The sequence below is a fragment of the Acomys russatus genome, chromosome 17, assembly GCF_903995435.1.
Source record: "Acomys russatus chromosome 17, mAcoRus1.1, whole genome shotgun sequence".
Taxonomy (NCBI): domain Eukaryota; kingdom Metazoa; phylum Chordata; class Mammalia; order Rodentia; family Muridae; genus Acomys; species Acomys russatus.
Genome location: NC_067153.1, coordinates 56,978,532 through 57,004,608, shown reverse-complemented (window position 1 = coordinate 57,004,608; position 26,077 = coordinate 56,978,532). Strand labels below are relative to the sequence as shown.

General features: G+C 39.5%; 1 protein-coding gene across 4 annotated transcripts in view; it reads right to left on the bottom strand.

Moving 5' to 3' along the window:
• The window catches only part of Tmem117 (transmembrane protein 117), a 443,332-nt gene that overhangs the window by 156,005 nt on the left and 261,250 nt on the right, over positions 1–26,077 (bottom strand). For all 4 annotated transcript variants that reach the window (XM_051160255.1, XM_051160258.1, XM_051160257.1 and 1 more), the window contains exon 5: positions 2,124–2,221. In XM_051160255.1, coding sequence (XP_051016212.1) covers positions 2,124–2,221 — 98 coding nt within the window. The remainder of the gene's footprint in view (positions 1–2,123; positions 2,222–26,077) is intronic.

Genomic DNA, 26,077 nt, shown 5'->3' with positions numbered 1-26,077 from the left:
AACTTTAGATCCATGCACTGTGCTTTTGGTTATTGCTTGGGAGTGTGTCATCATATATTCTAAAACAAAGTCTTTATATAAAAGATATAGACAGTACATAATAGATTCATGGGAGTTTTCAAGGGAACTAATATTAAGATGCTTTAGGAAGCATCTAGCACGGATTCCCATCCTCTGACATAACTGGAGTTAGGAATACCACATGAAGGCTGAGGAGGTGGCTTGGATGGTAGAGCGCTTGGTGCACAAAAACAAAGGCCTGAGTTCAATATTCAGCATGTGTAGGCATGGAGATGCATGCCGGTATCTCCAGCGCTGGGGAGACAAGGGAAGAGGATGCCTAGACTCTGCTGGCCAGCCAACCTAGCTCAACTGCTGAGCTGTGGGTTCAGTAAGATTTGCAGTCGGGAAGAATACAGTTGGAAGGGGAAAGTGATAGGGAAGGGACTTTGGGGGGCAGACTGGTGGTTGGACTGGATCAAAACTGTATATGTATAAAGAAAATTTTCAAATAATAAAAATAATTCCTAAAGAAGAATAAGTGAAGAGCTATTGAAGAAGATACACAACACGAAACTCTAGCCTCCACATGCACACACACACACACACACACACACACACACACACACACACACACACACCCTCTTCACATTTGCATCTCACCTAATGCATACACATGGAACAGCAAAGCAAAATAAAACAAAGAAAGAACACCTAACAACAACAGTCACAGAGACTTTAGATCTCTGTATGCAGGAACTTCTGCAATACTTGGCCCTGATACCTGCAGTTTATAATCCACAGAGAACTTACTTTGATCAGTGCAATTTGTTTATACACAGTAAACGGATATTGTTTTAAGAGAGGCACTACACTAACATCTTTGATGTTGGAGTCTGTCTTCTTTCAAATTACCATACTTCAAACCATTGTAGAGAATTACACAGGATAGGAAGATCCCCAGAATCTCAGTCTTATCCAGCACAATTAGCTGAGGAAAAATTAAAGATGATCACTTGAAGAGAGGCACATCAGTTCTCTGAGACACGGCCATTTGCAATGACTAATGGCCTCGGGGACTTACAGCTGTGATAACTGTGCCCACTCTCCAGGGTTTTAAGGACTAAATGAGTAAATGTGCAGAATTCCAAGTGCACAGTGCAGAGCCTGAGCACAGTGCCCTCAATAAGGTCTTGCTACATTGTTAAGTAATATCGGATGAGGCACACAGGGAGCTTACATACAGACAGTATAAAGGCGGGTTAAAAGCGCCGCGAAAACAGTCCGTGCTTGACTCATAGAGTCAAAGTGTGGATGGCAGCTACAGAATCACGTTCTACTCACATATTGAAAAGCCCACTTGTTTACTTGCTAAGAATTGAGTTCAAATGTCACATCTTACTAGCAATAGTTAACAACAGTGCAACACTGCAAAAGACTATGTTCAGTATCTATTTTCTCCAAGTGCTTAATTACCATTATTTTTGTGGCATTCAAGTTTGTAAAAAAAAAATAAAAAATAAAAAAGATGGAACTAACATCTAAAAATAAAAAGATATTCCTTATCTCGTTTTAAAAGGAAGATACACAGGCTAGCATTTTCTCACAAAAGCACCCATCAATTACAATGTGTCTGAGCATTAGTGTGTACACACACACACACACACGCACACACACACATGCTGAGGAGCTAACCCAAAACTCTTTGATTGCTTTGATGGTGCTGAGGCAGGAAAGGAAACCATGGAAAGGAGAAACGCCAATGAGCCGTGTGCGGCTTGTGGAAAGCCTCCTTCCAAGTGAACTTCACATCCTGATGGTATAACTGTGCCCTGCAAAACGGTCTAGGTGATTTGTGTATGCAGGAGACAGGGTCACACATCACATTTCCCTGATGAAAACGACAGCTGGTTTCTGCTGAGTCAAAAACCTGTTTACATCAGGTCAAGCCATATATCACTTTTCTTTCTTGTAAAATGGCCTCGTGAAGAAACTAAATAAATCTGTAAGATATACTCATGGTTTTAGTGGGGGCAGCAGGGCCTTCCTAAAAAGAATCCTATACAGCTAATGAAAATTAAGTTCCACTCGAATAGAAATAAGTAAATAAGGCAGTTTCCTACCAGAATAGAATGATCCTAACGTTGCCTTTCTTCCAGAAAGCTCGTGCCGACTTCCCCCAGTCAGGGTAGGGCTTGTCTTGCAGCATCATATCGGTGACCTGAAGGGGAGAGGGACTGGCTTAACGTTTCAAGACGTCTCAAGTTTAGATTTCAACACAAGCATGATATGTGCATCCACGGAGAATGGAAAATGCACATGTTCAACATTGAGCTACACGAAAAGATACAAATTAGAAGTATATGCTTCATTCAACTACAAAAATGTAAGAGCGTGCTTGACTTTACATATTAGATGTTTGAAGTTATTCAGCATGTAAAATACTGAGATTGGTTAATTAAGAGTGTATGGGATTCTTTTTCAATTAAAGTATATTTCATTAAAACCATTAACATAGACTCTCTGTCTGAAATAATTGGTTTCACCGCTACATTTTACACAGGTATATAGTGTTCTTCATTCAGATGAATCCGTCCCCTCTCACTTGAATATCACCTTTTATAGGACAGTCCCTTTGATTATTAAAGTCTCCTTAGGATATAAATGTAAATATATATTCATATTTACATTACTCTTGAGTATTTCTAAACCCTAAGCTTCAAAACAGAACCTTCAAATCCAAATGATTTTGCATAAATCCTAATTCAAAGTAGGTTCTCTCTCTCTCTCTCTCTCTCTCTCTCTCTCTCGTGCGCACGCTCTCTCTCCATTCTATTGTCTGTGTTTTTTGCTACTCACCTCATACTCACCCGGGAAGTGGTAAATAAATAATACGTGAGCAAACCTTCCTGCCTTCCCTTCCATCAGTCTGGTGGAGCACTTTCCCCAGTTTACAATGCATGTTCTAATCAGCCAGCATTCTCCCATCTACAACTCTGCATCTTCCAGAAGCATCCTTCCCTTTTTCTGCCTCATGCGCAGACTCTGCTCTTCTGCCGAGGCCTAGGTACAGCTGTGTTCCTTCAGGTATTTCCACTGTTTGCTCCAAAGCACACCACTTGTGCTTGCTGACAAACCTTCTTATCCCACGTCACATTCCATTTCCCATTTTAACGTTTCTTTTTTTCTTTCTATTAGCCTTTAGTATCCCTACAGTAAATGTTTATTTTCAGAACCTTTCTAATGTCTAAGGATTGTTCACATAGTACTCCAAACTGTTTACACCAAAAATAAATAACAAAATTAATTCGTAAATATATGTTTATTTTAAAAGACTGATTAAGTAAATTGCTCATTAACCACATAACATATTAATGTTTTCGGCAAATGTTCAATGCATCATTAATAGCATGCTATATGAACATTTAAAAAGCCTATAGGCATGCGAAACAATTTTCCTAAAACAGGAAAATATGGTTTGTATGCATGCATATATATGTACATACAACTTTTAACAGAAAATTAATACTCAATCAAATAGACTTCATTCCCTTTGGTTTTTATTTTAGTTAATAGTGCTCAGATTTAAACATACAACGCCTTAGTCAGGATGACTGTTGCTGTGATGGAACGCCACAACTGAAGCAACTTGGACAGGACAGGTTTGTTAGCTTACTCTTCCATACCACGGTTCATCATTGGAGGAAGTTGGAACAGGAACGCCAATAGGACAGGAACCTGAAGGCAGGAGCTGATGTAGAGACGATGAAGGGATGCTACTCATCATGGCGTGTTCAGATACTTTTTTATAGAACCAAGACCATGAGCCTGGGGGTGACCCAATAAGCTGGGTCCTTCCCCATCAATCACTAATTAAGAAAATGACATGTAGGCTTGCCTACAGCCCCATCATATGGAGGCATTTTCTCAGTTGAGGTTCCCTCCCTCAGATGTGTGAAGTTGACACAAAACTACCCCAGCACACACAGTGCTAGATTCAAAATTAAGAAGCCTGATATAGAATAGAGTATAATATATTACGTAAAGAATTTTGATTATCCATTAAGAAACGATCCTGTGCTTTGGTCAGACACGCTGCTTTGCGAAGTGGTCAGTGGTAACTTCATAAACTCAAAACCAAAGTGATGATGGAAAGTGACAGCTAAAAATGTGACACCTATATCCACCACCTCCAAGGCCCGGGGGTCACTGCAGAAGAGGGAGTGGAAAGGACTGACCAACTGTGGGAAAGTCTCACTTGCTCAGACTCTCAAGCTTGTTGATACACGTGGGGCCAACTAATATTGATAAGTATAAAAAAAGAAAGATAAGTATTTCATTTACTTTTATTTGTATGTGCCTGTGTGTGTGTGCGCGCAGGTGTGCAGGTGTGTGTCACAGAGAACAGGAAAACACATCAGAGTCACTAAAGCCAGAGTTTACAGACATTTGTGAGCCACTTGACAGGAGCTGGGAGCCTGTGAAAGAGCAGCCAGTGATGTTATGCCAAGCCATCGCTCCAGACCCTGCTACTGTTAAAACAGAGCTAGTAACCGGGTTCTTTTCTCGTTTGTTTGGCTTTGTTTTGACCCTTTCCCATTACAAATTTTTATTTTCTCACTAGTAGTGATGACCATAGATAAAATTCCCTCAAAAATATTCAAGATATTTTTCCAAGGTATTTATTGACATGATCAAAGGGAAGAGATAAAGTAAAAGGCATGGATGAGGTAAATTGTATTGTCACAAAAAATTAGGCAAAATAAAGGAATTTAAATCTCATGTATTCAGACATAGGATCTCAGGTGAGAACTTCCTTAAGAAAGAGCTGCTATAATGACTTCAGCCATCTTCCCTTCATAACCCTTTTAGAGAACTCTTGTATTGAGTATTTAACAAAACATCAAGGATTGTATGGCATGTTTCACTAGATTGAAAAAAATAATACTAACATTTCATTACTATTTTTCTTCAGTATGTTTCCTGTTCTCGAGGAGTATAAATGATTCACATAACAAAATGATTACGGGGTGTGTTTTATTCAATTTTCATTATTTGCTGCAGGGTAATTTCTGAGAAATACTTATCATATTTTCTAGAGAGCAGCCGCCTGCAACTAGATGACCAATTACTATGCAGCTTGTTTTATAAAGACCACATCCATAGAAAAAGCATTTTCTCAGGAAAATGATAAGATCAGGGCTGAGACACAGTCTCTTCGATGCCAGCCAGTGGGGCCTTTTTCACCCGAGCTCCTACTCTTTAAGTCATGGCATCTGATTGATGGGAAGTCACTTAAAGCTAAATTGGCAGTTGCAGGGACAATCATTAAAGCAATGCATTCAATAAGGAGAAAAATCCAATTACTTTCTGCATTAGGGAAATCAAATTTATTTCTGGTGTTGGTCGAGGGCAATCTTTATGGGGAAAGATGCAGGGAAGGGTTGAGTGCTGTGTGGTGTAAACACAGCACAAGCCTGTGTGTGGTATAAACACATCAGATGACTGTGTGTGGTATAAATGCAGTACTTGACTGTCGATGCGTCCCTCATAGCTAGACAGTAGAATGTGAAATGGCAGGGTTGTTTTTCTAAGCTGGGAAAACCAGTTTAACTCTTTGGGTCTCACCACTCCCCTCTTCACTTTCCTGCTAACAAGGTTTCAGCACAGAACATAGACCCTCACATTTGGCAATTACGAAAATTTTTTTCAGGCAGTTTTTCTCAGGAGAACACAAACCACTTCAGGACACGTGCATTGGAAAGGCTCGGTGAGAAAATACATTGTAAAAGTCAACAGATGGCTGTAGGGACAACCTCTATGTGGGCAGAAGTGACCTCTTCGATGAGATGTTACAGCAACAACAACTTGGAAACACCAATGATGCCCTGCATGTTTCACACTTGCTGCAGAACTCAGTGGGCTATAAGCCATTGGGGGCAGTTTCTTAGTAATTGTCATGGTGACTTCACACTTTCCACTTTTTATCCCTAGAAAGGAAACAGCCAGTGAGATGAAACTATAGAGCCTAATTTATTGCTACGCATTCCAAGTACCAGCCTTGGCTCTAATCTGACCTTCTTAAGGCTGCATTATCTTTTGGGTCAAGGCAAAGAGGTCTCTGCCTTTGAACTTAATCCTTCATTGATCATCGATGAGTACACAAGGCATCAGTGGGAATTATGGTCCACCCCCCCCCCTTCTTCTGCATCCTCTCAACCATCTCACGTGTTACTTGTCTTACTTTCTCACTCTTTGAACATTTAACATCTCTGTTTTACTCATCATCATTAAATTACTTCATCTTCCCTTAGCTACAAAGAGCGAAAAATAAAAACTATTATTCTGTCTCACGTATCATTTTCAAATTGTTATGGTTTAGAGATTTTCTATATTATGCATTCCTTTAACACCGGCTCACAAGTAAATTAACCTAAAGAATTTTTTTCCAGTCTTTCAGAGTCGGCTTGCAGTAGCTAAGCTACTTAGAGAACTAGATGATTAAAAATGAGGAGATTCAAGAAACAAAACAAAAACAAAACAACAACAAAAAAGAAAAAAAGAAACTAGCTCACAACCAGGTTGTTTATCTTCTTTGCTTCTGTTTTTGCTATTATTCTTTTCATTTGTATTAGTGTGTTTCTGAGATAGAGTCTCACTAGGTAGCTCCTAGTCTGGCCTGGAGTGTGTCCTGTAGCCAAGATTGGCTTCAAATGCATAATATTCCTGCCTCATTCTTGAAGATGCACTTATTATCATTAGGCGGAGAGGCAAATGGCCACAGTACCGTCTTCAGGAACAGGAGGTATTGCTTCCCATTGTGCTATTGTTGACACCAGAGGGGGTTGGGGGAGAAAGAAAAAGAGGAAACTGATGCTGCTGTTTTCATCTTTCCTGGTAAATCATCTGTGTTCCTTGGTTGCTCAAATGTTTTCTTTTGTATTTTGGATGTAATGGGTTTTTTCCAAGGTGTATTAACAGTTGCTGTGCTCCATTAGGTCTTTGGGGATCATATCTGTAACTTCCACTTCCCTTCTATGTTATTTACTCCCATCCCTTAGGACAACAACTACGAACATGCTGGTTTGCTGTGTGTTTGATGTGTTTTTTTCTGCTTCGGTTTTCAGTTTGCTCATTTAGCCAAAATCCATACTGTGTATTTGGCAGTGTGTGATTAAGAACTACAGAAACCCAATTTGACTTCTGTTTGTTTCTTTCTTCTTCTCTAATTCTGGTTTTCTCTATTTTTAACCGCCCTCCACCCTCCCTCCCATGTGTGTTTGTGTCAGGGGTCTGGGTGTTTGTGGGTTTGGGTTCCTGTGTGTGTGTGTGCGCGCGCGCGCGTGTGTGTGTGTGTGTGTGTGTGTGTGTGTGTGTGTGTGTGTGTGTGTAAGGGATATGGGTGTGTGTGGGTCTGGGTGTCGGTCCATGTGGGGATGTGGGGGGATGGGTGTATAATGAGGGCAAGTCCCGCTGGCACGTGTGTGGAGATTAGAAGGCTACTTACTCTAAGATAATTCTGATTTGCATGTTTCCGTATGTTTTGGGAACTAAGCTCAGACATCAAACTTGGGTGGAAAGTGTTTTCTCTTAAGCTAGCTTACCAGCCCCAGTGTTTTCTCCTTAACACTTTTTTCTGAGTTTACCATCTCCTGCTTGGTTGTCTACTTCATCTTCCTCTGAACTCTTCGACAACTATTTTGACGTATATTTGTATCTGCCTATCTCTCTATCAGTGGTTCTCAACCTTCCTAATACTGCAACCATTTAATGCAGTTCCTCATGTTGTGGTGACTGCCCCGCCCCCAAACTGTAAAGTCGTTTTTGTTGTTACTTCATAGCTGTAATTTTGATACTGTTATGAATTGGAATGTAATTATCTGTGTTTTCTAATGGTTTTAGGTGACCCCTCTGAAAAGGTTGTTTGACCCCCAAAGGGGTCATGACCCACAGGATAGGAAACATTGCTCTATACAGCTATATATGGATCAACATGACACAAGCTAGAGTCACCTTGGGAAAGAGGACCTCAGATTTGTTTCTAAGAGACTGTACTGAGGCAGTATTGATGCCCCTCTGAAATTCTAGCTTCTAGTTTCCATGTATCAAAGGCTGATATATTCATATAATGGAGAAAGTAAAATATTCTTATTTTAGCTAAGAGTATTTTGAATTTAAAGGAAATGCTATATGAAGCAATAGTTCTAAAGCAATGATACTGACCCTGAAAATGCACTCCCCACCAAAATACAAGCCCCTTCAGTGCAGAAATCACTGAATGCTAACAGAGATGAAAATAGTTGGGCAGTGGCTGCAATATTCTCATGCACAGGATACATGCATAGGCATCCCTTTTCCTCACAGCCTTGACTTTTATTGCCTGAAAAAGTAGGAAGATGCAGTGATGTAGAGACAAAATAGAGTCTTTTTCAACTGAAAAACCAAAGCAATAAACACAATTTACAATAAGAGGGATATTACTCCTAAGATGGACAATTACATACAGTATCCAAAAATGCAATATACCTATTGGGAACATGTACAGAAGAACTACACAAGAACATACATTAGTCATGCATTTAAAGATAACTGTGATACATCTCTGTAGTTCTTATTTATGGTATTGTTAGGTACTGGTGCTGGGGACGAGGAGAAGAGGTTAGAATAAACTGAGGTCTCTGATTCTGTGAGCGCTCGGCCTGTGCATCCTCACAGTGGTGGCTCTGTTTTGCTGGCATCTCCACATCCATTACAGCAGAGTATTTTTTTTTTCTCATGTGCCCAGCTTAGGCTGTGCTATATGAAAAAGTCCAACTTGGAATGTTTAGACTCTAGGGAAACTGTGCACTCCGCAGAACAATGCAAGTATTTTGTTGTTGTTTGTTTTCCTTTCGGCTGCCCTTCCTGACGTTATCTCACACAGAGAGATGTGCATATGTGATCAGCCTTATTCAGCAGCATCTCCAGCTGAGACAAAGACCCAAGGTCTGAGAAGGCAGGACTGGATAGTCACCGAGAGCCAGAAGCTGAGTACACAATTACTAAATAGAGGCCACGGAGAGAAGTTTCTCACATTATGCACTGATGCCATGACTGAACTACTACAGAAGTGTCTGAAAAATCACTGGCAAACGTCTACTGATGAACGTTAAGCCTGGGATGTATCCTCCAGCATCTCCGAAACACAGCCAGGATTTCACAAGGCATGAATATTAATGCACTTGCTTATTATTTCCAATGATAGCCCACACTGCATTTGTGATGTATTGTACCTTATTTCTGGATCCCCCACTGATTTACAATGAGTCCTGGACTGTTTTTGTTATTAAGTAAAGAAATTGGGCACATCTCTGAATATTGAATCATTTGGAGAAAGACACCTGAATCACCTGAAAACAGAAATAAACACAATCAAACTGTCTCATCTCTTCCTCCAGAAGTTCTGCAGAGATTCAAAAAATAAAAAATAAATAAATACGATATGGCTCAGTGCTATTTGCTTCCTCCCACACTGAGTTATAATTTGTAATAAGTAGAGCAAAGGAGAGTGATTACTGGTTGCTGAGCAAGAAGCTGCAGACGAAACATTGACTTCGTCTATGCCATTTCTCTTTGTTGGCTATGAACTAGGAAACAACAATAGCCCAACATTACATGGCTGGGCATTTATTCTTTTCACTGTTGGCTGGAGGAATGAGCAGGTTTCTGTAAATACACCTGCTCCGTTCTGTTAACACAGATAACTGTTTGTTAAGAATACTCCTACAAAATACTCCACAAAGTGGTGGTTTGGTGACTGTGTAAATAGGTGGAGAAATTACATGTAAAAGAATAATGATTATTTCAGACGTGCTGTGATAACGACCAATATCCATGAAAAAGCCCTTGGCCACAGATGAGCGAAATATCTCAAAGTGATAATTAATTTCTTGTTTAAGACCTGAAGACGCGGTACCCAAAGCATGCTAGGCTAAGGGTAGAGCCTAAGGGATTGGCATAGTCTGGGGCCCTGAAGCCCGCCTCTCTTTTATTAACCATCCCAGATCAGGCCAGTAGAGTCAGACATTATGAAAAAGGTGACAATGTAGTGTCGTGGTTAGAAGTAAAAATGAGCAGCACTCCATGACATCACTGTTAATGTGTAATAATGATCCTATGGACAGTTTTTTTTTTTTTAAATAACCTTGCCACAAGCCTAGAAAGCAGAAAATAATTGCCAAAAAGTGGCTATAAATACAAAACCAATTCATAGTGTTTGGTATCTAAAATGAAGTCAATTCTTTTGCTTCCACCTAAGAGTGAAAGAAAACTGCTGTTTTCCTGACACATCAGGTGTATATGCAAGGCATTTTAAATTATATGTAAGTACACATTGCAGCCAAGAGTTAAAATGGAGAGAAAGCATATTTCTACTATGGACTACAAAAATAAGACAAAACCAAACCAAGCCTTTTGTGTCCTTGACCCCACACTTTCCTCCCTGCCTGAACACAAACGTCACTCACCATTCCGAGTACTGAATTAATTCATCATCCTCACTCCCTTCTGGCTTATCATGGCTTCCCTCCAACCAGCTGTAGTCACATGCAAAGTAAGAAAGTGCACCACCCACTTACAGATACTATATTCACATTTAAATAAAAATAACACAGAATTTCCATGCATCTGCTGTTATTATTCACTTTACAGTTTCAGATTTGTTTAGGCTGAATCAAGCAGTTTCATCACGTCTGTTTATAAATTAAGGTTTCAATTTCATAAGGCTTGTAGCTTCTTTTTTGTTAAAATCTTAATCTTATAAATATTTTTGAGTTTTATTTAATTTTCAAAAATATAAGTTTTGGATGGGTTTAATCTTCTCTGTAGTACCCTTGATTTTATCATATTAATTTCTGATCCGTTCATTTTGCTTTTCACTATTTTTTGACTGATCTCCCACTTGCTTCATCATGTCTTCTTTATCCTGACTTTATCTTTCTCCTTAATTCCTTTCATCTCTATCTTTTGCCATGGGCACAGGCTAAGGGAATCTCCCACTGAGCTATAATCCCAGTCCTTCTTTTCTAAGTTTTAAGTACTTAAAGCTTATTTCATTAATTTTCAGTGTTTTGTAATACCATAATCACTATTCAATTTATTCTTTATACATTTTAAAATTGTGATACATACAAAATTTAAAAGTATATGACTTAAATATGTGTTAACCATCTATTACCAAAAAAAAAAAATGCTTATTTTAAAAGTCTTTATTTCTTTATTTTTATGTATATAAGTAATATTTTAAATTGATTTTTTTATGTTGTGTTTTCCAGTATTTCACTTGTATAATTTCTGTTCTTAAACTAGGCATGGTAGTGCAGACATGTAATCTCAGCCCTCTGGAGGCAGAGACAGGAGAATCTTAAGTTCAGTGCTGGCCTGGAACACACGTTGAGACTCTGTTGGGCTAGCTTTCACACCTCTTAAAAGTGATACATAGGCTTCTGGGGAATAAAAGTCATCAACTGTCTTTTGTAGCTATGATTCTTGTGAGCTGCAATAATTCCCAGCATGAAAAGATTTCCCCATGGGTGCAATAGTGGCACAAATGGTAAAGGACAAACCAATTACTCTTGGGTTGGATTTAAGGCCTGTTCCACAGAAGGAAACACATGCCTGGAACTGTAAACATGGTCAAGAAATCATGGCTGGGATGCTCAAAGACTCTGAGGTGATTCTACTGTTTGCCAAATAGACATAGCATCCAACTGTCTTCTAAATTCTCTCTAGCCTTCGATCAGTGCAGCTCTCGGTTCTCATCAGAAATGTGTGTCTGTGTGTGTGCAGTTGATGGTGGTTAGTGTAGAAACTTAACAGATGACCAAAGTGTATATAATAAATGTTGAATAGTTTTTTTGTGGAGTGCTCAGCCACAGATAGAACATTCATATCAATAAACCTTTCCCAAAGCAGGAGATATCACAGAAAAATTCTAAGAATCAGACTCAGGGCACAATAGTGGAATCAATTAGATTGGAATACATTCCAAAGTGGTAAATACATGCCTAATATTTTAAGTACAGCCAAAACCCCATCGGGGAGTTCACAGGCCCGGGTGGCACACCTATAACTAATATGCAATCATAGAGAGCTTATATTGTATAAAATACTTCTACTATTTCCTTTTATAGATTATGTTGCTGACTTTTCTTTTGGCCTTCAATTTCTCCTCCTTTCAGACAGTTTTCATTTGCATTTCTTCTATATTACTTTAGATATATTGTTTCTTCAAGTCACTAGAAATTTGACACAAAATTTGCACTGCCTATGTAAATTAGCAAATCTAATAAATAATATCAATCTATCCCATAAAAGCATAAGATATGATTATAAACTTTAATCATTCAACTTGTACTCAATTTTTTCCAGTATCTTAGTTCTAACTAGCTGTTAATAAAAGCAGTTGTGGGTTGTGGGTTAGTATGTGCATGCTGGTATAAAACCCAGATCCTATGGAAGAGCTGTCAGTGTGACTAAACTCTGACCCAACTCTCTATCTCCTGTATGCATGTTCTTTGTTTAATCTTCATATCTAAAATGTTTATTCATTTGTTTTACATTTTCCATTTTCTTGGAATATAGGTCTTCAAAATATGTCCCAACAGTTTTCTGAGCCTCACTGGCTGTCAAAAAGGTACAATAGCAACAAAAGAAAATTATAGCCCAATCTCTCTGATAAACATGGGGTGAAAACTTCTCAACAAAATATTGGGGCAGCCAATCACAATAAACAAGTTTGTCTGCTTCATTCCAGAGATGCAGAGATGGATCATCTCATACAAATCAATAAATGTCATATATCACACAAATAGAGACTACCATAAAAACCGGGGATTAGACCAGTAATGCCAGATGTTAGACAGGGTCTAACAACCATTATGATAAAAATCATGAACAAACTAAGAAGGAACAGACCTTATCAAAATAAAAGCTACATTATATCCCAGCCCTATAGCTGACATTATACCAAGTAGGAATAGAGCATTTCCACAAAATCAGGAATGAGACAAAGTTCTATACTTTCTGATACACTTATTCAATATAACTGTGACCTTTTAGCTGGAACAATAAGTCAGGAAAAGGAACAAAAAGAATACAAAGGCTGGGGATATGGTGGGTTGAGTATCTACCTAACCTGCACCAAGTCCTGGCTTCATTCACAGCACACCATTAAATATGCATGATATGCCATGCATGCATGTAGTCCTCACACTTGGAAAGTACGAGAAGTAGAGGCAGGAGAGTCAGAAGTTACAGGCCATCCTGTGAATCTGAGACAAGCCTAAATTACATGATATTTTGCATCAAAAACAAAAAGTTTGGAAGGAGGCAGATACAGGCAGGAAATGAAAACAAAATATCCAAGAGAAATCCTTAGGAAAAAAAGAAAACTGATAGAGGTATCACACTAAAGTCAAGTTATACTACAGAGCCACAGTGACTAAAATAGCACAGTATTGGCACAAATAACAGACACATAGATCAATAGAATAGAATAAACACCCCAAAGCAATCCAACTATTGCCACCTCAATTTTGACAAAGGTGCCAAAACCACGCATGTCAGCCTCTTCAACAAATACTGTGTGTGAACTGATAAACACATAAAAATAAAAACGTTAAAAACTGGTATAAAACGTAAAAAGCTGACATAAAATACATAGAAACAAGAAATCAGATCCTCATCTCTCACCCTGACCACAATTCAAAATGGACCTTAATGTAAGATCTGAAACCCTGAAACCATTACAGGAAAATGTGAAGAAAAGACTCCAAGACATGATTACAGACAAGGGCTCTCTGAAAAAGACTCCAGCAGCTCAGGAAATTAAACTCAGAGTTGACAAATTGAACTCCATGAAATTAAGAACCTTCTGCACAGAAAAGGAAATGATTCATTGAGTTAACTGACAACCTACTGAATGTGAAAGTATCTTTGTAGCTATATATCTGACAAAGGATTAATAACTAGAAATAACACGTATGTATGTATGTATGTATGTATGTATGTATCGAAAGACTAAATACCAACAAACCAACCAACCCAGTACATGGATTATGAAATGAAATAGCAATTCTCAACAGAGGCAGAACAAATGGCCACTAAATTTTGAAGAATGTTCAACCTCCCTGTTGATCAGAGAAGTCCAAATTAAAGGAACGTTTAGATTCCATCTCTCCCCAGCATGAATGGCTATTATTAGGCAATTAAAAGAACAAATTGATAGGCTTGTGTGGGAAAGAAGTCCTAACACACAGCTGGTATGTATGTAAAGTAGCTCAGCGACTACACAAATCAGTACGGAGGCTCTGAAACCTTAAACTAGCAACGCCAAATGCTCCACTCACATCACTCTGTAGCCAAAGGGTTTTAACTCAACACACCACAGAGATGCAGACATCTCTACCTTTGTTGCAAAGATTCCCGAATAGCTGATTGGATAAGGAACGTGTGCTATTATCATATCCTGTAGTTACCCAGCCATAAAGCCACCAATAAACTTAAGTGGACTTAAGGCCCACTCCACAAGATAGAACTCATACCTAACTGGCCTTGCTTGATTAACCCAAAACCGGAGACTAGATAGCCCAGGGACCTAGGGTCAAATGACATGCTACTAGTCTTTTTTAAAACTAGAGATAAAATGACTCCTAACTATATTCTGCTATACACATATACCAGTGCCTTGTTCAGTTCATTCACCATTAGAGAAGCTTTCTCCTGCAGCAAATGGGAACAAATACAGAGACCTACAGTCAGATATTGCAGAGAGAGAGAGAGAGAGAGAGAGAGAGAGAGAGAGAGAGAGACAGAGAGAGAGAGAGAGAGAGAGACAGAGAGACAGAGAGACAGAGACAGAGACAGAGACAGAGACAGAGACAGAGAGAGACAGAAAAAGAGAGAGACTGAGGCACCATGCACAGGACCTGAATGTTCTGCACCAGTTCTTCTTCCTAAATGGCTTCCCATTTAATGTTTTTATGGTGTTCCTTCAACGCAGACATGTATTTTTTATCTCTTTTATTTTCTTTGGGTTCCTTATGCCTCTTTCTCCCTTTCCCACCCCAATACCTTCCAACACCCCAACACCAGGTAGAAGAGAAGGAAGGTTAGGGGAATGAGGGTGTGGTTCTCTTTGGATACTTCCTGCTGGTTATGGTCATGTCTTTGTTTTGGGACATCTCCAACTTCTTGTCAAACTGCATCAACAGCAAACAGGAGCAGCAGACGGAGCAACAGCCTCCTCCTTCTTTCGAGCCCCCTTCTCTCTCTGGGATCTGGCATTTATTCCCTCTCCAGAGTCCACAGAATTAAAGTATCTGCAGCTGGCAGACACCCCTGCCTGAGGCAAATAGTTTTCTGTTGTGGACAATCAGAATCAGCCCCATATCCCACTCCTGGGATTAAAACAAAAACATGTTTACATTATATAACTGAGTTTTCAAAGACATCAAAACTTTCCACTGCACTTCAGTGTGTGAACGAATAGGCCTCGGCCTCTGACTCTTGTGCCTTCTCTTGGCCTCTTTTCCTTATGTTGGCTTGCCTTGTCTAACTTAAACGTGATAGTTTTTGTTTTATCTTATATTTTATTTTTATATTTTAATATAACCTCTTAGAATCCTGTTCTTTCCTTTTGAGAGACAGAAAAGGAGAGGTTCTGCATTGGAGAGAAAACGGGAAGGAACTGAGAAAAGTAGATGGAGGAAAAATCATGATCAGGATATATTATGTAAGAAAAGAATCTGTTTTCAATAAAAAAATAAAATAAATTGAAACTAAGTTGTTTATAGGAAAACTGATGCAACTGTCAATCATTATAAGTGAAGTATGTCAGACTCCAGCAAATACTTCATTTTTTTTTTGTCTTATAAATCCTAGATTTTATATGGAACAGATGAAATCATTTATGCATATAGGTCATGAGAGTAGAAGTGACGGTGCCTATGGAAACAAATGGAAATAATAGGTAAGGACTGAGAGAAATAAAGCAGCATTTGGGAGTGAGCAATACAAGATGTACTTGTTTTAAAATATCTACATGAAACACAACTATGTACAATAAATATGGATGAGTAAGAAAATATAGAGATGCTATTGTAGATATATTCTGAATTAAGAGTTTATTGTCACTTCTTTTTTCCCTGGGTTATCTAAGCTCACCACACTCCCATACCCTTTTTCTCACTCTTTTTATCATTATAGAGAAAGGAGCATTTTAACAAAGAATTCCAGTTCTCTTCATTAATCAAAAAGACATGATTAATGTCTGAAAGGAACCAGCGAGAATAATGATATTCAATAATATCTTTATTTTCAAAGATTCACAGCCAAATGGCCACTTAAGAGTTTCTTCTGCTTTAAATGTGGAAATATTTCAGAAGTGCCTCTCCACACATTGGATCCTTTATTTTATTCCTCTAATACAGGGAAAAGGCTAGGCAGACTTCTGGACACCTAACCAGTTACTGACCTCCAATTAACATGTATTTTTACCTTTGGTCTAGTGGTTATCACGTCCCCAGGGCATGGAAGACAATGATGTGGTACAGGGAGACTTGATGATTGGTGAAAGTCACAGTGGGGCACGCCCAGGGTGCAGATCAACTGGAAACATGTCTGATGCCAAAACAGTACTCACCTGACGCGCTATGTCTACCCCTTAACGTCACCGTATTTTGTGAAGTAATCATTTACTTTTAAATTAAAGATCTGCTTCCTAATCTCAAATTTTTGGTGAAAATACTTCATTACATCTGTGCTCTCACTAATATTTTATCCATATTAAATACACAAGAATTTTCTTTTGTGCATACTCACAGCCACTCAGGGTCACCCAAGCTTTATGGTTTTTTACACTGTAAGTACAAAAGCAGACAGCAGGCAGGGATGCTGTGCATGAAACAACACAGAGGAGCAGGGACAAGGACACTTACACTTGAGTCTCTCAGTCCTTTTCTGCATCACGTCTAATTGACGTGCCACCTGGCCACCTGGCTGCCCGGACAGGCATCATGACTGCTGATTTGCTCTAGAATCCACAAGAATATGACTGTACTCTCAGATTCCATCTTTATCAATTTCAAAGCCCCTAAAACAATCAGCAATTAAATTCACCAGCAAATGAATACAATACCAGAAAACAATAAGGAACCAAAGAGAGAGAGAGAGAGAGAGAGAGAGAGAGAGAGAGAGAGAGAGAGGAGTAATGATTGGTAGCAAGATAAGCAGAAATTCAAAAATCAAAATCTTTTAGTGGGCAGTCCGGTATGTAATGCCCAAAGTCAATGGCAAAAAAACCAAACCAAAACAAAACAAAAAGGAAGTTGTCTCCTGTGCCAATGAGTTCAAGGCTCATCTCTACTTTTTCTTCTAACCGATCTAATATGTCTAGTTTTATGTTGAGGCCTTAATCCACTTGCACTTTAGTTTTATGTAGGGAGATGAATATGGATCTATTTGCATTTTTCCACATGTAGACATCCAGTTAGATCAGCACCATTTCCTGAAGATACTATTTTTTTTTCCATTGTATGGCTTTGGCTTTTTTTGTCAAAAATCAAATGACCACAGGTGTGTGGGCTCATTTCTGGGTCTTCAATTCAATTCCATTGATCAACAAGCCTATTTATGTGCCAGTACCATGCCGTCTTTATTACTGTTTCTCTAAAGTACAGCTTGAGATCAGGGATGAAGATTCCTCTAGAAGATCTTTTATTGTACAGGATTGTTTTTAGTTATTCTGGGTTTTTGTTTTTTCCCTATGAAGTTGAGAATTGATCTATCAAGGTCGGTAAAGAACTGTGTAGGCATTTTGATAAGGATTGCATTGAATCTGTACATTGCTTTTGGTAAGATGGCCATTTTTACTATGTTGATCCTCCCGATCCATGAGAATGGGAGATCTTTCCATCTTCTGATATCGTCTTCAATTTCTTTTTTCAGAGACTTGAAATTTTTTTTTCATAGAAGTCTTTCACTCGCTTGGTTAGAGTTACACCAAGATACACAATGGAATACTACTCTCTGCTATCAAAAACAAAGAAGTCATCAAGTTTTCAGGCAAATGGATGGAAGTAGAAAAGATTATCCTGAGTGAAGAAACCCAGATCCAGAAAGACACACATGGTATATACTTTTTTTTAAGATTTATTTGTTTATTTATTTTTATTTATTATGTATACAGTGCTGTACCTGCATGTACACCTGCAGACCACAAGACGGCATCAGATCACATTACAAATGGTTGTGAGCCACCATATCGTTGCCGGGAATTGAACTCAGGACCTCGAGAATAACAGTGCCCTTAACCTCTGAGCCATCTCTCCAGCCCCAAGATACATACTTCTTTATAAGTGGATATTAGCCTAACATAGATGTTTTCTGAGAGGGTATATCTGGAAAGATGCTGGGATGCAGTCAAACTCAGGGCAGAGCACTGGGAGTCAAGGAAGGAGGAGGGGGATGGAAGGAACCAGAGGGGTCAGGAGCACCACAAGGAGACCATCAAGGCTGGCGGATCTGGACCCAGAAGGGGGTGCTGCACAAACTGACGCACCAACTAAGGACAATGTATGCAGATCCCCTGTGTTCAGATCTATTCAATAGACAGCTTGTTCTCCATGAGGAGGGGAAACCAGGGAGTGGAGACTGCCTCTGACATGAACTCTGGTACCGGAGATTTGGCCACTGCCCCTTGGCAGGGTGGTCTCGTGGGCACAGAGAGGAAGGGGATGCAGGCTATCCTGATGAGATCTGACAGGCTGTGGTCACGTGGTAGGGGATGAGCCCCTCTGCCCTCTTCACAGGACTGGGGGGGGGGAGGGTAATAGGGTGGAAGATTGAGGGAGGGTATGAAAGGAAAGGTATGAATAATGGGGTAATAATAAAGATGTAATGTGAATAAACCATTTTTTAAAAGATCCCCCAGGCCTAAAAGAGAAGCCCAACTAAAAATAACAACTTTCTGATCTTTTGGTATAAATATCTCACAGCTGAATGTGGCCTGTGAGTTCTGTGTGTTTCCCTCCTGTCACCAGATGGGTCCACAGGCATCGGCTGTATTTTCCAACCTACTATTATGTACGTTCTAGAAGAAACTCTGCCAGCGTCTTGTCCCATATAACAAGTTAGATTCCCTTAATCCATTCTTAAATTTACCCAAAGAGGATTTAATTTCATCAACTGCATCTTGAAATAGAAAGCCTGCCATATCGATTCTTCCTTGGAGGTAGTGGCTAGACAGATCAATGGTAAGTGAATCACTGGGGGGCTCTCTGAGCCAGTTAGGATGCTATGGAAGGCCTCACAACTCAATACTGGTGTACTGCGCCTGCCTCTTACACACACAGTAGCCACGTAAGAAAATAAATGCTGATGGTCAGTTGATCTCAAGTGTGAGAAGTCAGTGTGTTGCCTGCAAAGCACCTGTCGGATTTGGTTGTACTTAAGAACTTGAGATGCAGAACAAACGTGCACACTCATTGTCTCTATTCGACTATGAATTCCTCAGGCTCAAAGATCTTACCCTCATCCATCTGAATTCCCCACACTTTTGATATACAGTATTAATTAATTTTTAGAAACCATTACCGAGTGTCAAACATTAAAAAAAAAAATATGGGTCGTGCCTCCATGGACTTTTGAATGTTTGGTGAATGATTAAGTAAACAAGTGAAAATTAGATTAACATCATCATAAAGGGTTTAATATGAGGAACTTCACATGGCCAGACCTAGTGCTTTTGATATATTGATTGAGATACAATATAAAATCCTCTTAAAATAGAGAAATAAGGCATTTGCTTTGATAAATATGTAAAATATGTAGCTCTAAGGCAACAGATGAAATTATTAAAGTTTCAGTGGCCTTGATTTTCCCTAATCATATGTGTCCATCTGCACTAGACACAATTACACATACATACACATATACACACACACACACAATTAGTTTCAAGAATTGCCCTTAGTTAGAGTCTATCGGTATGAAAAACCTATGTATTAGCAATCTTATTTGTTTTGAGAACTAAATAAAGATGTATACGTACCTGGACTCCACCAGTTTATTATAAAACTATAATGTATAAACCCCTGGATTCTCCCTCAGTTCACTCTAATCCCAAGTACTAAGGCCTACTTAAAGCTAGGCTAACAACTGTCCACCTGTGGACCAAGCAGGTCTGTCATTCACTGAAAGGTTACCACAGGCACAAAGCATGAACATGTCCACTGTTCCCCTTCGAGATCTATCATTATTCCCTATCTTAAATATAAACTCGTGACCTTTATCCCTTCTTATTTTCTTCCACAGTAAGTTACAAAGTCAAGACACTGAGTCAGCATTTCTATTGGGCACATTAGAATTAATCTTAAAGGCTATACAATCGGCAATAATTTTGCCACCCAAAGTTACTTGGAGCTGATCAGAGTGGTCAGTATTACTACTGTTAAACATACTCTCCTTACAAAGGCACGCTATTGTGACAGTAAATCATTCTTGGTTTCACCTACCATGTCCCATGGAAATCTGGCTGCGTGTGACACAACATGTGAAGATGCTTAGAAGGAAGCTACTCACACACACACACATGCCTCCCATCTGCACCTTTCCATGTGCACTTTACAGTTTGGAAAGAACTTGCAAAAAATTAGAATAATAGTTAGCACTTTCATTAAGCTAACCCTCCTTGGTTTGTAATCCCTAGGTCTCTGGAAGAATAGGGACTATTCTGTTTTCCTTAAGGTGTGAATGTCACTGGGAAGACAAGTAAATGGGCAGGGGAGCTCCTCTGCCCACTGTCACTGTTAGTAGCAGAAGAGACCCCAGGATCACAGAAAGAGCAGATTTCAAAGTCCTAACCACACTGCATTATCTGAACTCCCAAAGGCCCATTGCATGGAAGTGGAGTTTTGCCAGAGAATCACGCTGCATGCTACCTGTTAGCATCTCCAGGCATTCATATTGAATGTGTACTGCATTCTGTGTCAGGTTACTGCAGAACATTCTGGTGACCTGTTTAGAAAGTACTAACTTACATTAGACTAGGTGGTAGGTAGTGAGTGAGAAAGACACCAATAACACTGTAAAATATAGGAATATTTGCATATGTGTACACATAAGTGCTCTGACGTGTGTGTGTGTGTGTGTGTGTGTGTGTGTGTGTGTGTGTGTGACAATAGATGAGTCTGAACAGGAAATTACATATAGACCTTTTATAACTTTAACTATCCTTATTTTTTCCCTGTGTGTCACATCAAAAACAAAAAGTAGGTAAAACACTATACAAATACCCGGAAACCTGCAAGTTCATCAAGAATCCATTTGTTTGCCTGTCTGTCTGTCTGTTGGTTTGTTTTGACTCAAGGTTTCATTACGTATCTCCAGCAGGCCTGGAACTCAATATGTATACCATACAGGCAGATGTCTGCCTCCTGAGTGCTGGGATTAAAGGCCCAGCCTGTTTTCATTTTTCCCAAATGACCTACTGAGGTCAGTTAGTGATTGGAGACAGGAGCACTACCATCTCAGGACATCAAGGTAGACCATGAAATTAACACCAAGATATCTGCATCATATAAACTAAGAATGCTTTTTGCAACTAGTAAAATATAACCTGTCATATTTATACAATATGATGGTGGCAAATGCTTTCTTTGAGCACCAGTGTCTTTTCACTAAGGGCTTTTCCCTGGTTTTCTGTTGTTGATAATTTGTTTTTGTCTTCTGACTTTATGAACTTGCTTTTCCTAGAAGCTAGGAATAACAGTGGCAAAGTGTGAAATATATTTTATTTTGAAAAGATGAAAATTGAGAATGTTTTATCACTGCCTTCATCTATAAGTAGACAGACATAATTATCCCATCACTGAGGTCAGATATTTTTTGGCCCTGCATATTGAACTCAGCACAGGAGTAACTTTTGTAAAGTTACCATTTCAGAAATTATAGTTTGAGAGCCTGCTAGTGCCGGGTGCTTCATAATATTCACTAAAGCGCAAAGATGGACAAGATATAAACCTTCCTCAAAAGGCACTTGAGGCTGAAGAGGAATACAGAAAGACAAGTCAGTGAGTCTGAATGGAACAGCTCACAGCGGGAGAGAAGCAGCAATCGCCATGAGCAAGAGCATTGCAGACACACTGACCAGCATCAGGGAAAGCTTCTCAAAAGAAACAGCATGGCCACTTCAGAGGGTGTGTAAGGTTAAAAATGAAAAGTAAGAAGGAAGGAAGAAGGAAAGGAATGAGAGAGGGAGGGAAAGAGGGAAGGAAGAAAGAGAGAGAAAGAAAGAAAGAAAGAAAAGAGCATGACATTTTTGCAAGCATGTGACAAACTAAAGGAAGTTGTGCTTAGAATAATTGGCATTATATTGGCTCTCTGTTGTTCCTATAACAGCACAGAGTTTGCACTTTAAAGCTACATCCATTTACCACTCCACAGCAGCATCGTCCAAGGAGGCACAGAGTCTTCTGTGATTTTTCTGCTAGATTGTTCCCATAGCAAGAAATAAGGAATAAATAGCTATGTCCCTTTCTGTTGCCCCTGGGGCTAGAGCTGCTCTGTAGCTCATCCTGCTAATAAACAGAACTAAGTTCCCTGCATTTATAAGTGCAGAGTACCCATTTCCTTGTGTAGCACGGGTTGAGGGTGTTCCAAGCTTCTAGAGATCCCCACTGGGACTCCTTCCTCAACCTTTAAGCAAGCAATGGGAAGTCTAGTCCTCCCTACACTTTGCCTCAGCAAGCCCTCCTACGCCCTGTTTCCTGCAACATCTCCCAGACTCGCTTTTCTGACCCTTTCTGTTGCTTTTAAGGGCTCATGAGAAGTCTTTTGTACACCCAGATAAGCCAATTTTTCTATCTTAAGGTCAGCTGTAAGCTCGATTTTGTCTACACAGAGGCTGTCACCAAGTTTCTCAATTGATGCTCAAACAGTCAAGGAACAACACTCTTGGGGGACAGCTTTAAAATTCAGCCTAGATCAGAGATACAGACTTTAGTCTTCAGCTCAGAAAACTCAGGCTATGTTTGAAGAAAGTAGCCAAGCAATAAATAAGTGAAAGAGAGGACACTGTGTTCAGGGGCCTATTAGTTTTCTGCTCTTTCACTTGCTATGTGCTCACACCCAGTCCAAAGATGTGTGCCTGAGCTCTTTCCCACGCCCCTTTCAACATGTCACCTGGTTGCACATTAATGTTTTGTGACCTTATTTTTCCTCCAGCTTGACTTTAAAATCACTCTCTACACCCTGTGTCATATATAACAAAGATAGTATTGACACTTATCATCTAAGTGGGAATGTCTAAATGAGTAAGGAGATGTTCATTTATTTACACCTAACATAGCCATTGCAAAGAATTCTTCCACATAAGTGGAAAAACACCGGACACACATCAATATTGTACTAAATGATTTCTACCTGAAGATTATTGGTAATTCTCATATTTATATTAATACATTTTTAAATTCCGCATGACTTTGCACACACATACATTATATAAATATGTAAAAGCCAAGACAACTGGTGGTTATAGGTGCTTATTTGTAAGAGTATTTTATTAACTACAACATGAAAATAATCAAGTGAAGGTATCTATTAACATAGAGAAGGCAATTACTCAATCTAAGAAGATATTTCAAACTAATAATTTCAGTGGAATTGGCTTTTATTTAACTAGATTTCTAAGGAGCTGACTCAGCACAATTTGCCAATTAGTACAACTGATCTGTGAGATTCCCACCACAGCCTGAGCTTCAGCAGGTAGATGCAGCAATAAAGATCACTCGGATGAGCTGTTTACTATGTGCTGGGCATAATGCTGAGATGTGTGTTTTATAAAGTGCTTTCCAAAATCTTCAAAGGAGATATTTCCTTTGAGAAGGAAGACCAGCAGAACACAGACAGCTTGCATAGATAATCAAGGGTAATTAAAATATTATTGATTTACATAGCCGGTTTGGAGACCATATCCAGGAGCTCTGCCTGCTTTTAAATCCATGCTTTTAATCACAGTGTGATACGAATAGGTTTGAATTGACTGAGTGTTCCCAATCCTAAAAGTTTGAATAATGAAATGACGGGATGCTGAGGTTTAATATATTAGCTTATGAATTAGGCAAAGATAATCAATTCTGTGTGCCGGAGGGAAAGGGAAGAGGTAAGCAACTAGATACAGGAATGTCATGGTTCTTAAGAGATCAAACTACATATTGTTAACTCTGAGTTTCTATTATCATAATCAATGCAAAATTAGACAGGTACAGCATTGGAGAGGTACAGCTCAGTTGTGACAAAGTGATGTGACAGGGTTTAGCTTCCACTGAGCTACATGGCTATATGCAGTTATCACAATGGAAGGAAATATTGGGCTAAATCAATAGACCTCATGAAGTACAAGTTCCAGCTTACTTAGTCAGGCCGTAAATGAAGTAATGAATTCTGATGTGGATCCATTTTCTTTCAGTACCCTAGCCGGGTCTGCATTATAGGAAATATTAATAAGTGGAACAGATACTGAAGAAACTTGAAGACATTTGAGAAGTAACTTAAGTTGTAGGCTCTTTCCTAGAAAAGACAAAACCTAGGTGACTGACATATCTTTAAGTAAGAAGGAAGGGAGGGAGGAGGAAGGGAGGAAAGAGGGAAGGAAGGAAGGGATCGTATGAAGTAAGGAGTGTTGGTATGGCCACAGCGATAGTCACAGAACATAAGTTCAAGAAAGGTGATTGGAGGTCAGCGAGGGCAACTCAGAGACTCTCTAAGACAGTGTTCCTCCACCTGTGTGGCGGAGCTGGGTGACTTTCACAGGAGTTGCTTAAGACTATGGTAAAACACATATATTTACAGTATGATTCATAACAGTACCAAAATTGCTTGTGTTATTTTTAAATATATTTTATTAATTTATTCATATTACATCTCAATTGTTTTTTATTTTTAAATTTTTAAAATTTTTTTTAAATTATTAAAAAAAATTTTCCTAATTTTTAAAAATATTTTTTTAATTTTTTAAAATTTAAAAATTTTTTCCCCAACCCTTGTATCCTCCCATTCCTCCCTCCCTCCCATTTTCCCCTTACTCCCCTCCCCTATGACTGTGACTGAGGGGGACCTCCTCCCCCTGTATATGCTCGAAGGGTATCAAGTCTCTTCTTGGTAGCCTGCAAGTTGGTGTTATTTTTTAACTCTATTTTATTGGTTTTCCTATGCCTCTGCCTCCCTTCCAACCCCCCAATGCTAGGTAGGAGAGAGAAAAGGTAAGAAAGGGAAGGAGGCAGAGTTATTTTTAGCTACTTCCAGCTGTTTAGGGTTGTCAGGTTCTATGGGCCAATACCAATCTCAGCTTTCAGGATATCCAGCAGTCCAGCAAACCAACAGCCTTTTCCCTCCTCTGACAGTCTCCTTGAAGTGTCCCGCAAAGTGCTCCCTCCCCAGTAACACTGTCTCTCTCTGTCTCTGTCTGTCTGTCTGTCTGTCTGTCTGTCTGAGTGTCTGTCTGTCTGTCTGTCTGGGTGTCTGTCTGTCTGTCTCTGTCTCTGTCTCTGTGTGTGTGTGTGTGTGTGTGTGTGTGTGTCTGTCTGTCTCTCTCTGTCTCTGTCTCTGTCTGTCTGTCTGGGTGTCTGTCTGTCTGTCTGTCTGTCCGTCTGTCTCTCTCTCTCTCTGTCTCTCTGTCTCTCTGTCTCTCTGTCCCTGTCTCTCTGTCTCTCTGTCTCTCTCTCTTTTTCCCTGTCTCTCCGCTCTGATATTTATCCCCTCTCCAAGTCCTCAGAATTAAAGCAACTGCAGCTGGCAAACACCACAGCCCTCTCTGAGCCACAGGAGGCAATTATCAGCTGTGAATAAACTAAAGGCAGCCCCCACATCCCACACGGGATCAAAACAAAAACACAACTAACATCAGCTGGGTTTTAAAGAAACCAAAACGTCCACCACACAAAATTGCAGTGTTCTTCTCTCATACGATACATCATGACTGAGGCCTTCACTCTCTCCCATGATCCCAGTTCCCCCCTCTCCCCGAGATCCCCTTATCTGT